At 43.5% G+C, this 15,078-nt stretch overlaps 1 protein-coding gene across 1 annotated transcript in view; it reads right to left on the bottom strand.

Annotated features, from left to right (window-relative positions):
* The window catches only part of KDM1A (lysine demethylase 1A), a 49,629-nt gene extending 36,732 nt beyond the window's left edge, over positions 1 to 12,897 (bottom strand). Inside the window, exons 1-4 of the mRNA XM_074162225.1 lie at positions 12,504 to 12,897; positions 9,601 to 9,766; positions 4,528 to 4,587; positions 781 to 914 (exon numbers count right to left, since the gene is read on the bottom strand). Coding sequence (XP_074018326.1) covers positions 781 to 914; positions 4,528 to 4,587; positions 9,601 to 9,766; positions 12,504 to 12,788 — 645 coding nt within the window. The 5' untranslated portion in view covers positions 12,789 to 12,897. The remainder of the gene's footprint in view (positions 1 to 780; positions 915 to 4,527; positions 4,588 to 9,600; positions 9,767 to 12,503) is intronic.
* Positions 12,898 to 15,078: the final 2,181 nt, after the last annotated feature.

Below are 15,078 nucleotides of genomic sequence, written 5' to 3'. Positions count from 1 at the left end.
GAACCCTGTTTGAACCCTGAGGAACTTAAAAGCATTGTCACAATTTAAAGGCATCATCTGCAAGACACCATACTACTGTTTAAGTTTTATTGAGGTTTAAACTTCAGGCATGCTTTCCTGAACTCAAGTGAATTACCTGAATATTGTCCCTTCTTTGTATATTTTAAGTTGCATGGAAGTTTTGAATTGGGCAGAAATGCTACAAACATTCAGAAGCAGAGTTTCATTTCTTCAATGTTACAATTTCCTTTATGAAATCAAAGCTGTCAAAGTAACTATTTTGTTATGAGAATAAGCCACATAACTGGCTTGATATCTCAGTATTACAGCAACCGAATGCTAGGCAAAACAGAGAGGTTCGCCTTATTCTAAGCAACAATATATTTGATTATTATTTCAGTATTCTTAAGAGACTTCTTTAATCTGAAATCAAGTAATAGAACAGTTGCACCAGCTTTCTGATTGCTTCTGTCTTTTTAAAAGCTGTATTAGCTGAATCATGTAACTTTGATGGTTATTATGACACTGTTTTGGATATTGTACATATACTACAGATTCTTTATGCTGCCTCACAGCATTGCCTCAATCAAGGACTGGGTAACACTTTCCTCAGCAATTTAGAGCATGACAGGATGCCAGAAATGAACGCCCAACATCCCAATTAAAATAAATAAATAAATAAAATCTTCCAACTGTTAGAGAGGGTAACTGCCAACAAGTCTTTGCACGGTACACAAATGCCCTACCCTTTTTTCATCAACACTTTTACAATAAACTTACGGTGCGGTTCCTGATGTACAGAAACACCTTCTGAGTCTGCTGTGGCCCACTGATTATATCAGGGAAGCAGGCAGCTTCTTGAGATGTCATACGGTCATGTGGAAGTCTACTCTGGAAAGCTGCACCCTCCACACCTACAATAAAAAGACAAGTTGTCTACAGGCACTGCAAAAGGAACTGCTAAATAAGTATTTTTACACTACCCTTCCTAGCGAGCGCATCTATCCTTGAGATGGTATGGTGGCCAATTCCATGACATGCTTTCATTTAGTTCTTTTATTTATTTCTGCAAAACATGCAGGTTCACAAGTCAACAGTTCTTTGAACAACAGGTATCATCTAGGGTTAACAAAAAAGCTATACTCCGAGGGGGGAAAAACACACAAAAGAAACCCACAGAAAACTTGAAAAATAAGGGGGGGCAGAGGTACATATCGTAAATCATATATTATATATAGCACATATATATAATATCAATAAAACATAACTGCTTTAGATTCTGTCCTTCATTTGTGTGGTTTCCAGTTTCAACCAGAATATGAGAACATTCTGGAACCCATTCAAAGCCAAAAGGTCTATAAGATAGAAGCACAACGCCTACAGTCCCCTCTCACCTGCTCTTCAAGGTTTGCATTCGCACTGAACTCCTCAAGCTAGAGGAACCTCTCCTTTTGTGAATATTTCATATATTCACAACAGACAGTGCAATGAAATACAATCCTACTTATGCTTTTCCTGTGTCCCTTTCCCAAGTGCTGCCTACAATCAACAACTGCAGATTTCTGACTTTTCCTTTTAAAAGCTCCGCATACAATAGAACATACACAGGAGACATTTTCTCTATGGAAAGACTCCATTCATAAAGGCATCTGTACTTCTATCAATTCAAACACTGGCAGTGCAGTAAAAATACACTTATGTACTCTACATTCCTCAATCTCATTCAAATGTTATACTTTTATATAAAGTAACAAACTAAGACACAGGTGCATAAAGCGCTACAGCACAAGTAGAGTGCAAAAAGCGAATCTTGCAGGCACAGCAAGCAAAATGAAATACTGAGAAGTGAAATACAGAAAGAACAATATAGCTCTCATATGTCCCAGGAAGTGACTTAAGATCAGGACAGAGAGAGGAGAGGACATTCAATCTGAAAGGAAATAAGCTAATATATCCCAAGGGGAAAAAACCACAAGTAATGCAGTAAGATTAAGGTCATTTGCTGAAACTGGAATTTTTCAAAAGATTAGAAAATATAAGCTCGCAGTGTGTTACACTAACCAAGACAACTGTGTGAAACTGGAAGTTCACGTGCAGAGGTACACACATCCCCGTACCGGGGAAAGGAATTCTCTTCTTTCAATTCTGGTGCAAACACACACCTTTAACTTCCAAGCATTTTTACATCCCAAAGATGAAGAAAAAAATTTAAGCAAGGCAACAGCTGTGAAGCTAACAAAATTCATTCACAAGCAAAGATTAGAAGACCCAACTGTGTGATGACTCGAGGTAAAGAAAACTGCCTATAATAATTTACAGGAATTTTACAAGAGGAAATTAGTAACAGAGGCTACAGAGCACTGCAAGAAAGTAAAATGAAATGAACAACAGGAAAAGTTGACACACCTGCAACACTTCTTGACACTAATATTCAGCTATTGGAATAGAAACCCATAGGTCTGCTAGAACTTCATCTTCTCCAGTAACAGACATCCCCCAGCCCTGCAGGATCCCCCCTGTCCTGCAGGCTAAGTAACTTCACTGAACCAACTGTGCAAACATCCACACATAAATGCTACACTATGAACTGTGTAAAACTGTACATGTAAATCGAAGCTATCAATTCTCTGATACTTTATTAATGATAACAAATCTAAATTAAGGTTCTAGACCATCAAGTGTTAGCAAAAAGCCCAGCAGCACAATTTTCAGAGAATGACCAGTTAAAGATTTGAAATGCTGGACCTGACTCCCTCTTACAGGCTTATGTTAAAATTCGTGTGTCTTCTCCAGATATTTGCTAAAAAAGTTGACTGTCATGCAGTGATCAACTACCAGGAAACTCTCAGATACGTGGATTTAAGGCAACTCATCAGTTTCTTGAAAACCTCTGTGATTTATTTCTTCAAACTGAGAAGCCAGAGAAACTGGTCCTCCTATAACAGCCTTGGAAAGAACTCCAAGGTGGTTTTTTTGTTGTCTTTTTTAAGGCCATATGTCTTCTATGGCAATACCTGAACTTTAAAATGTCAAAATAGCTCCAGATGAGCACTGGCATTTAGAAAAAAAGACCGCAATAAGGTTTGACACCAGAATTTAGAAAAAGTCTAGCTATTATTAGCAAAGATATCATTTTTTTTTGGCCCAACGACTCAAAGATCTTATAAGAACTAAATGTCCTTAAATCTACTTTTGCAACTACACAACTCAAAGCTAAATGAATTTCAGGCTGATTTAATCTCCCCCATCCCATACCCTTGCTGTTTGTGTTTCATGAAACTGACACATTAAAGGGAGTACCACTTCAGAACTACACACACTTTCCTTGGGGCAGGCAACTCTTTAGTGACTGTAGGAACGACTCTGCCTAGAATGGATTCTCATCTCCTCTTCACACAGTTTCACGCACACACTTGCCATTTCCTGACATTCAGCTTCAGTAACTAATATGAAGTTTTCATTATCTTCTTCCTCACAGAAGAAATCTTGAGGGATGCTGCTCATTTAAAGACTTACCAAAACATCTGCAGATGAAAAGCACTCTAAAAGAAAGTTATTTAGCTGCTGAATCAGACAATTGCTAAAGCATACCCTCAGCATATATATATAAAATGCAAAATATGTAGAATTTCCAAACAGCCAATGTCTGCCTAAAAATTAAACAGGCAATGCATCCTCAAGCCCATAATCTCAAATAGTCAGAAATTCTATGCAGGTGGTAAGATCGAAAACATAACTACACTCCTTCACTCAGAACAGCAGGGATGCACTCTCAGATGAATATCTTGAAGTTGTATTTGCTTCAAAAAGATCAGCTTGGAGGTACAGAATAAGTTTTGGAGCCTTCAACTCCTTTACTTAAAACCCTAATCCTCAAGTGAGAGCGAAAGTGGCCAAGTTGGAGGAAGATTTTCAGTAGCACTCTAAGTTCTTAAGAGTAAAGACACCAATTCTGTGAATTAATCAGTAAGTGCATACTGCTAGCATCAGTACTTCGGTCAAATGGCAAGTGCAATTCACAATCCAGTCCACTGAGACGCAGACTAAGAATTTCCCCAACAGATAGATCTCCTGAGCTAACCACTGGCACACAGCTCAAACACAAACCCTTTCAAAAGAAAAAGCAAAAACAAAGGAGCAGAAAGGCACTCCACACTATGTTTCGAGCAAATTAGTAAAAAGGCCAACTGTGCTGAAGCCCAGGGCTTCCTGTGTCATTCTAGGTGGTAGGAACTGGCTAGGTAAGAAGTATCTTTTTGCACGTTTGGACTCCTCTAAACATGGAGAGGAGTGGAGGGATGAGAGATCGGCCTGAGGCATTTCGACATAGGTCAGCATCCTTTTCCACGGTTGGTACAGACCTCAACTGACATTTGAAAATACCCCTCACTTTTTTACCAGATGGGTAGACAACTCCTGTTTCTCTGTCTAAGTTCTGAACAAGCACACCCATGCGCACTCGCAAGCATCAATGCCTGACTTGGCGGCTCTTGCTACTAAGTGGCAAGCATCAAACGCCACCCTCACCTGATGCTTGGCCGTCTCCATACCCTCCAGAATTGTCGTCTTGAAGTCCTCCTGCTTGCCCTGTGGAAGGAAAGAGGAGAACTCAGGGACCTTACTCCATAAGTTAAACCATACTGGACATAAAGGCCCGGCAGTTGGCGTTTTAGGTATTAAATTTCACCAACTAACTAAACCCATTTTCTGAGAATCCCATCTTCTGGAACCTAGGTTCAGGGCACCAAACTCTGTGGTCTTCTAAAGTGTCATCCATGTCACTGGAACGCTTTACATCAGACTTTACGGGAAATAAAGAAGTACACAATATGTAGCATTCCTGGTAGCTAAATACTTATGATCAACTTCATTAATGGCTAGGATCTGAATAACAAGATTACATTTCTTACTGCCAAGATCTGGTGGATGGATACCATCAGATTCTATAGCTCTCAAACCATAAGAATTTTATAATCTTGCCCTTGGTACTCCCGAGTCTCTCCATATGCAAGGGGATAGATTGAACCATTCTGAAAAGCCTCTAACTTTCAAGAGAGCCTATTCTTTTTTTTTGCCATAAACCCTTCCTTGAAGCTTGATGACGGAACCTTTTTTGAAAGGCTCAGACCACTTATTTTGGCTTCACCACCCTTGATACACCAACAATCTTCTAACACACTAAGACCACCTTGAATCCAAGTACATGTCAATACCACTGATCAGTAATGTGATCAATACCCAGCACTGAAAGACATCAGTCTTTCCATATATCCAGGGCTGGAAACGTAAGGAAAGGCAAAGCACTCATCTGAATTTAAGTCCTAAATAGCAGCCTTGACAGGACTACAACACAACCGGGAACAGAGCATTTCTAAACCAGAGATGAGTACAGCTGTGGTATCTGCAGGAACAAAGCTAATATACAGGTCAGCTCGCATGCTGGTAATCTTCAGAGGAGACGCCAGCTCCCAGTTTAGCTCATACGCGATATTCTTCCACAGTCAGAAGCCTGACTAAAGTCTGGTCTCCTCCAGAGAACAGGAAGCCACAGAACACTACAGAGATGGCCAAGCGCTATTTGGCTGGCTGCTCCTCTGCCACGGCTCCTGCAAACCAAGTGCTTCAATGGTCAGCAAATTGGGTGTTTAGAAGTCCTCACTGAAAGTAACTGCTGAAGTCAAAGTAGCAAATAGAACAGTCACTTCCTAGAGCACAATGGCTCAAGGTGTCATCTCCAAACAGGTAAGAGTAAGGTCTAACCTGAGGCCAACACACAATTGTTAAGATTACTCTTTAAAGTTTGGGGCTGGGTGGTCAATCTTGCCAGAACCTAATTTGAGGCTTAAAAAAATTTCATCTGAACTACAAATTTAACCCCTGAAGCAAGACACAGAAAGTGAACCAAACATTTGCATACTTTAATAACCTGAATTAGCATCTGGAATGCTGTAACATTACACATCTACAGATAAAATAAAATAGGAACTGAAATAAGACAGACATTTTCACTCAGCTACAGTATAGGAGCAACAGTCAGTACTTTTATATAATCAGTCTACCAGCAGGGAAGTTCAGGAACTCACAAGAGACTGTGACAAATAATTGTATTTTGACAGGCCCCAGAAGTCCCAAAGCTGGATTTCTATGCATTAATGTATCTGCAACAGCAAGAGAAAATTCCTCACTTCACCTACACTGTAAGTACATTATATTGCTGGGAACATTACAAGACCTGCTTCCATTCTGAGAGACTAACACAACTCAAACATTACTATTTACACCCCATCATAGGCCATTAACTTGCAGGAGAAGTTATACTTCTGCCTTTCAGAAGTTAAGAAATTGAAAGGATGCTGACATCAGCCTGTAGCACTTGTTATCCCTGAATCAGAAGTGACAATAAATAGAGGGGGCAAAATTGCTCTTGGTTTATTTATAAAAAGAAATCAATATTTTCCTCTCTGTTAATAACAGATACACCATTTTCAATGTTAGGTCAAAAAAAAGCATCACTATTACAGCTTGTTCAGACACAATTCTAAACGCTACCCGGTCAGAGTACAGAAGTGTGGAAACAAGGCCTGCTTGTAGAGATTGCCTCTCCTTCCCCGAAAGAAAGCCATGTTCCAGCTGCTAAGGAAGAAAGCAGGAAGCAAACTGCTGCTCCACGTTAACATCAAATTATTGCAGCCAAACACAACACGTGCAGGAGCAGAATCTGCTGAAAGTCTCAAGGCAACAGAATGGACCATGAGCTGAACAACAATCAGGAAGAAGGTCTACAAAGGAGTCCACTTCATACAATCACCCAGTGTCTTAAAGTAAAGACTAGCAGCACAGAATTACCACTGAGTACTGAATTTTATTAGGAAAACAGACAAGTCAGATGAAAGACAGACACAGAGCACGACTAAATTTGACTATTCACTTGATGTTAATCTGGCTCTTATTCAGTCTCACACGTCCTTGGAAAACAGCAGCCAGAAACACAAGATTACCACAAAGTAAGAATACTGACATAACTAAAAAGACAGGAGTTGGTAAAGAATATCTTCAGGAAGCTATAAAAATGAAAATTCAATTTGGTGAGGGCAAACAGATAAGATCCTTAGAGGAGAAAAACAAAAGAAGCAAGCTCCTAATTTCGAAAGGGATATTGGCAAATAAAAACACAAATGAAAGCAAGTCTGCAGGGTTTCTGCTTCCAGACAGTATTTCTCAAGTGAAAAAGAGGAGAGATTCTTTAAGGAAATTATCTTAATGATTAAATACTGTTACACTTATTAAACTGCTCTGCAATAACATGTGGTAAATCTTGCAAATCCAGACTATAACAATCTACGTGGCCAAAATACCTGGAATTCCCCACAGCTGAATGTATTAATGGAGTCCATCCCAAGTAAGACCAGCATTTTGCTGTCACGTAAAGTGTGATACTTAATGACCTCCTTCTACTGTCAACTGTCTGTGAGGACAGACTAATGAAATACCAGCTACTGTCACTATTACATTTTTAAGTTTGCACAATTAGGCTTTTCAATATAAAAGGTCATAACCTGTAACATGACAGCTCTACACCTCTACTGCATTACCTATGTGTTTGCAGGCTTTGAACATACAAAGGAAATTATTAAGGTCTGCAATGAGAATAAATTAACAGTAATACACAAGCTAACTTTTTGTATTTTCCTAAGTTTTCAATATGCAATCTTCCTCTAGTATTACTGTCCTATTTAATATTTCTTATTGAATACTCATCTTTTTGCTTCAAAGAAGTGACATAGAGAGAAAACCACAATTATAAACATTGCTTCTATATACAGCAGACTCCATGCCTCTTCCTGCTAGTAGCTGTTTGAATTGAAAGTTTCAATGCACTTTAATAGCCAGCATGAGATGACCTGATTCTCCTGACACCTGCATTAATAAAGACAAAAACAGACAGCTCCACCAATGTATATAGTTTCAGAAGCCTTTAAAAATAAGCAAGACTAGCTATGGAATGACAACTGAAAATTTGTCATCTTCCTACATCACTGCTTCGTGCACATCACAGGATTTCTAGGAATGGAGAAAAGCTATGATGACCTGAAATTAACTTATTTCTAGACAGCTAGACACAGCCTGATTGCAAGTTGGTTGTATTTAGAATCATAGAAGGGCTTGGGTTGGAAGATCACCTAGTTCCAATTCCCCTGCCATGGACAGAGACAACAATTTACATTACATTTAGACAACCAAATATAGTGCTTGCAGAATAACTGCTTAACAGGTTGTTATGTGTATAGAATAGCATGTGTCTATCACTGCGTACCTTCCACATTTCTTCCATCATGAGATAAAACACTGTACTTCACTGATTATGCCTCAGACTGATTTCAATAATCATTCTTAGAGGCATAAAATGGCATCTGAGAAATATCAGAAGAGTATTAATACTATGTTTCAAGGACTAAACCTAAAGTCTAAGATAAGTTTAATTGTAAACTTAAGATACTTGCTTAATTATACCTATTAAAATTCCATTTTTGATAGATCATGTACGACTACGGGCAGGAAGGATTTTTACCATTGCAAATATTTCAGTCAAGTGTTTGAGCTATAGTATCCCTGTATCAAGCCAGGAGTCAACAAGTCACAACTGAAGAGAGATTACAGGGTAAATCCTAAGAGATGAAACCCAACTGTGACTTTTAATATATTTTCTGAAACTGAAGGTAAGTATCCCAAACTGATGTCAGTCCTATTATATACATTCTCAAACCTGCCAGCCAAAAAGAAGCCAGTTAAAAGCAGCAGAACTAAAGACTAAGTTATTCACATCAGTGATGAGCCAGCAAAAGTTCAACTACTAGATTTCAGCTATTGCCTAGGACCAACCAGCACATGTGTCGTATCATGGAATCTCTCCGACAACTAACCTTTGCAAAAGCATGATTTTGTAGATAGCAGAGTGATATACCAACACCGATCTAACTAATGGTGGTAGCTGTAAACACAAGAGGTAAAGAATGGGTAGAGTGCTGCTAATACCGTAAATTTCAAAAGCTGCTTCCTGAACAAGACTGACTAAAAAACTTTCCAATGTAAAGTGAAGCTTTACAACTCTGTCAAAGTAATAAGGAAAGCACTGAAGTTTAAGAAAACAGTATCCAACCAGAACTTAAGATTAGAGTCATAGTTTAAAGCCACAGGAATCACTGTAGATTAAATCTGTTCTCCTGCATAGCAAACCCCCCAAGTCAAACTAACCTTTTCTCTCAGAGGAGTAAGTGAAAGTTGGTACAGGAGCAGGTATGGCAGCTAAGTGCCAAAGAGGCTATTCTGATCAATAAGCTTCCAAAGACAAGTCAACAAGGATCATGAGAATCTGGTATGGGAGGTTTGGCCTCGTTTGGAATTAGATCATGCATATTCATATCTTTATCAGGCTGCTCTTCTGCATTTTTCCCCTCCTTCCACATATGGGGCCAGCAAAGAAAGCACTGCCGAACAATCATTCAAAACCAGTTACAGGATTCATGATGCTGCACCTGACCCCACTTAATTTCTGGCAATAAAACAGGTAAGTAGTGTCAGAGGAGATCTCTCTTTGCTCACCAGATGGCTCCTCTGGCTCACTTTCATTCTCTTCTTCTGCAGGAGCTGGTGGAGGTGGTGGTGGTAGTTTTTTCTCTTTCTCAGCTTTAGCATTTCTCTCTTCTTCAGAGTAATACTCATCTTCTGACAGGTTTGCAAGACTCTCATCCATCTCTCTATACTCCACCTGTAAAAAGCAGAACAAAGGATAAACAAACTGAAGATGTCTGTAATTCTCACTACTAAAAAGCACATTGCAAGCAACAAAATTGCTTAAAGCTCAAAGAAAAGACCCGAGTTACCTTGTCCAGAGTCTTATGACAGCTACCATGTTATAAAAATCTTCAACAGCTTAACAAGTTCTACATGTTTTTACCTCCACTAAAAAAAAAAGTCTTCAGCCCCCAAGTGTCCAATAGTAGGAACTTTCTACTCACATCGAGCCCAGACTATGTATATTTGTTATATCATTTAACATCTCTAGTTTTCTTCCCTTCCTTCACCTCGTGTCAAACTCAGGAATAACAAACTGACTCTATGTCCAATCCATATGTTCCAACTTTTTGAACATACTGAATTTATCTGTCAAACAAGAGTGACCAGAATTGTACACAAGATTTCATCTTGTCCTGGTACAGAGGATTACATCTGCCTCCTCTCCAGGATGGTCACACAAGGAAAAGAATGCTCAACGCAAGGAAACAAAAAATAAAAAATACCTTTAGTGCCATATATGTTTTTTTCAGTTCTCCAGTAAAAATAAATAGTATTACCAGCTAAAAAAGACTTGCTCCAACTTAAAGAACATGGAAACCCCAAGAAATAACGAAGAAGGGATGCATCTCTTCTGTTTAATCATCCTGTTTAATAAATCAAGCTGGTTTCCCCAAGTCAGAAAGCCTTGTATATTGCTAGTGAATTTCCCTACTTATTGGAAAGGCAAAAAGCACTTCTCACAATATGCAGCCATGAGAAAAACAAAAAGAAAGCTAAGTGACCTCCAACATCCTACAGGTCAGCTTCTACCCTGAGATGACAAAAGCAACTCTGCATTTCTCATCAAAACGATGAGATCTTTCACTGCTCAGTCATTAAGAGGTGGTATCAATGAGCACAACTCAAAGTAGCATTGGGAAACCCATGTATAGGAAAGCCTAAATTCAGTGAAATGCTAACACACTCCATAATCTCCTATCTTTCAAATATTTACATTCCATCCTGTCCAGCACATTCAGTTTTTCACACTGTTGAGCAGATGTTGCACCACCAGGATCTTTTGTGAACTCCCACTCTTAAGCAAGTTACAATGATCTCATAGCATCGTAAGTACAGCATCACACGTCATTTGAAATCAACACAAACTAGTTCTACCCTAAGGCCCTCTGAAGTCTCCCATTCTCCTGGAGCTCACACATCTTTCAGAGAACAATCAAGTCCAATAAAAAACTAAGCTTTTCTCTAGGTTTATTTTTAAACTGGATATATTCCCCAACTGAGTTCACACCACAAACATTCACAGTAAGTTGACCCTGTGCTAGCCTGAAGTGATTGTGGGGATATACTGTGTTAAAGAGAGATTAATGCCATCAGCAAATGGGTACTGTCAATGTGCAAGAACATCATTGAAATACAACCGACAGATAGTGCGCCTATTCCTACCTCTTAACAGATCACCACAAAGCAAGGAAACCCCAGATATGCTGCAGCAGAAGATGACAGAATAGTTTGGGTTGGGAAGGACCTTTAAAGACCATCCAGAGCCTCCCCCTGCCCTGGGCAGGGACACCTCCCACCAGACCAGGTTGCTCAAAGCCCCCTCCAACCTGGCCTTGAACCCCTCCAGGGATGGGGCAGCCACAGCTTCTCTGGGCAACCTGGGCCAGGCTCTCACTACCCTAACAGTGAAAAATTTCTTCCTTATGTCCAATCTACATCTACCCTCTTTCAGTTTAAAAGATGCAGTGGACTGACTTACACAACAGTTCCAATACGCAAAGGACCAGCCCAGCTATCGTATCACGTAAAAGCCCTGAAGAGCAAGATATTCAATGCCACAGTTACAGTACAACAGAATTCCCAGAAGTAATTTCAGCTTTTATATCAAACACACCCAGCTCTTCTTCAAAGTCTTCTGCAACCAGGTTTCCAAGAAAAGTTTCACAAAAAAAGATAATGTTCTCAGACTTTCAGAATAACGCATGAGAATTACGTACCACAGGCCTAAATTATTAGAAACTGTTTATGGCCTTTATATGCCATGTTTATGGCATTGCTAAATCTCACCCTTAATACAGCATTCGTTCAACTCTCCTACACCAACTGAGGAAAGCTGAAGAACAGTGGACTGAGTATGGCCATCACCTAATACCTGCGCCACTCCCCGCACATAAGCATCAAGAGAAGCTGCATCCGTATAACCCTAGTAACACCATGAATGGGCTCATGAAAATAGAAAATCATAAGAAGTCCGATGCAATGCTAGAATGGTTTTGTGGGAATTTTTTTACTGCTAGGCATCTGACCAGGAAGCCCTCCAAAGTTCCGAGGCCACTACAGACTGCTCTCCTTTGAGAAAGCGCACGAGTTCTCCCCAGAATTTATGAGGATGAGCTGTGACGATACGAGCCCTTAATCCGCATTAGCTTCCCGCACGTCTGCGTGTTTATCCTGGTGGAAGACTCGCCTCCCCGGGGCAGCACCCGCACCCCACACACCAGCGCCGCCCAGTAAAGCTTGATCGGGCCGGAGACCCTGCTCAGCCTCGCGGCCCTCTCCCGAGAAGCCGTCCCGAGCAGGGGCGGGCCCGGCAACCCAACGGCCGAGGAACGTCCCGCCCGAGGCCGCGGCGCCCGCCTGACCCCCGCTCGGACCGCGGCTCCTGGCCGGCGGGGCCGGGCCCATAGCCTGAGCCGCCCCACACCTACTTTGGCCCGCTTGCGGCGGCTGGTCCTGCGACCCTCGGGGGTCTCGGCGATGCCAGTGGTTTCCGCGCCAGGCGCGGGGGCGGCGCCGGCGGCCGACGGCTCGGACAGACCGCCCGGGGGCGAGGCCCGCGGCGGCTCCTTCTTGCGGGGAGTGCGCTCCGCAGCCCCCCCGCTCTCGGCCGAGGAGCCCAGGGCCCCCGCGGCGGCGGGCGGAGGCACCGGCGTCTCAGGCCCGCCCTCACCGCCCGCCGCCGCCTCCGCGGCCTTCTTCCCCCCCGACAGCATCGCCCCGCCGCGCCGCGCCGCCCCGCACAAAGGAGGCCGCCCGCGCGCCGCCGGCACCGCCTTCTGACGTCACCTCCGGGCCGCTGCGCCCGCGCACTGGAGCGCTCGTGCCGGCCGCAGCCGCGAATGCGCAGGCTCCGCCCCTCCCCCGCGGCGGGCGGGGGGCCCTTGCGGCTGCGGCGCGCGGGCGGAGCCGGGGGTGGAGCCGCCGCTGTGAGGCAGCGCGAGGCCCCCGCGGGCCGGGCCGGTCGCCCGAAGGTGGAGGCCTGGAGAGCCACGTTGCGGTACCGCTGTGCTGCAGCCCTCGCCGTTCCTACAGACACAATGGTTGCCTGGAGTTCACATTATTATTTTTATCCGAGGGGAGTCCCGGTTACACACGTGGCCTCACAGAGCTCGTCGTGGTGGTTTGTGTCCTGAAAGCCTCCCAAGCGCTTCCATCAGCAAGAGGGAGCAACGCGGCTCAGTTCACTTCAGCGCCATCAGGCAGGCTCCCGGGCGGGTGGGTCCCTTCTAGAGGTCCCCTGCCTGCAACTCTAATCCAGAAACAAAGTAGCAGAACCCCTTGCCCACCCAAGGAAAGCAAGAAGCCCTGTGGCCGTAGCAGTCCTGCATGGACATAAGTATGTCCACAGCACGACTTATGGAGTCTCTTGAAATGTGCCAAGACTGCTAAAAAGGAGCAGTCACAGAATCCCTGACGGGCAGGTGTTGACAGGCACCTCTGAGATCATCCAGTCCAACCCCCTGCCAGAGCAGGGTCACCCAGAGCAGGTCACACAGAATCACATCCAGGTGGGGTTTGAATGTCTCCAGAGGCAGAGACTCCACCGCCTCTCTGGGCAGCCTGTTCCAGGGCTCTGCCACCCTCACAGGAAAGACGTTCCTCCTCATGTTTAGGTGGAACTTCTTATGTTCAAGTTTGTGCCCATTTCCTCTTGTCCTGTCCCTGGGCACCACTGAAAAAAGACTGGCCCCATCGTCCTGACACCCACCCTTTAAGTATTTATAAGCATTGATCAGATCCCCCCTCAGTCTTCTCCAGACTAAAAGGCCCAAGTCCCTCAGCCTTTCGTCCTAAAAGAGATACTCCAGGCCCTTCATCATCTTTGTAGCCCTCTGCTGTACCCTCTCCAGCAGTTCCCTGCCCTTCTTGAACTGAGGAGCCCAGAACTGGACACAGTGGTGAGGATGGGGCCTCACCAGGACAGAGCAGAGAGGGAGAACGACCTCCCTTGACCTGCTGGCCACGCTCTTCTTGATGCACCACAGGATGCCATTGGCCTTCTTGGCCACAAGGGCACATTGCTGGCTCATGGTCATCCTGTTGTCCACCAGGACTCCCAGGTCTTTTTCCGCAGAGCTGCTCCCCAGCAGGTCAGCCCCAACCTGTACTGGTGCAGGGGGTTATTCCTCCCCAGGTGCAGCACCCTACACTTGCCCTTGTTGAACTACATCAGGTTTCTCTCCGCCCAAGTCTCTCTGGGTGGCAGCACAGCCTTCTGGTGTGTCAGCCACCCCTCCCAGCTTTGTATCATCAGGAAACTTGCTGAGGGTCCACTCTGTCCCCTCATCCAGGTCACTGATGAATATATTGAAGAGGACTGGACCCAGTACTGACCCCTGAGGAACACCACTTGTTACGAACCTCCAACTGGACTCTGTGCTACTGATCACAACCCTCTGAGCTCTATCTGTCAGCCAGTTCCCAATCCACCTCACTCTCCATTCATCTAACCCACACTTCCTAAGCTTGCCTATGAGGATGCTGTGCAAGACAGTATTGAAAGCCTTGCTGAAGTCAAGGTAGACAACATCCACTGACCTTCCCTCATCTATCCATCCAGTCATGCTATCGTAGAAGGCTATCAGATTGGTAAGACATGATTTCCCCTTGGTGAACCCGTGTTGACTACTTCTGATAGCTTTCTTTATCTTCACACGCTTCACACGGATTTAGATACCTGGGAAGGCAGCAGCTGCCCCAAAAGATTTAGGTATGATTTTTACCATTGTCAGGAGCACAGGAAGCAACTAGAGGCTGTGGAAGGTCTGCCACATGTAGCTGATGCATTCCAGATATCTGCACATTAGTAAGTGGACAGGCAGAAGGTCAACAGTACACACTGACAACACCAGTGCTCGGAAGTGAGTGGAACCAACTCTGAACCCTTGTTCAGAGGAGTTAAATGATGAAATCCAGCTGGGAGACCTGCAGAGATCAACTCCAAACACTGACAGGGAAGAAAAGGAAGCAACAGGCAATTGCCGTAACATCTTCACCTGTGAG

Source organism: Numenius arquata, chromosome 21 (genome assembly GCF_964106895.1).
Source record: "Numenius arquata chromosome 21, bNumArq3.hap1.1, whole genome shotgun sequence".
In the NCBI taxonomy this organism is placed as follows: Eukaryota; Metazoa; Chordata; class Aves; order Charadriiformes; family Scolopacidae; genus Numenius; species Numenius arquata.
Note: the sequence above shows the minus strand (reverse complement) of the source record. Positions and strands in the feature narration are given on the sequence as shown.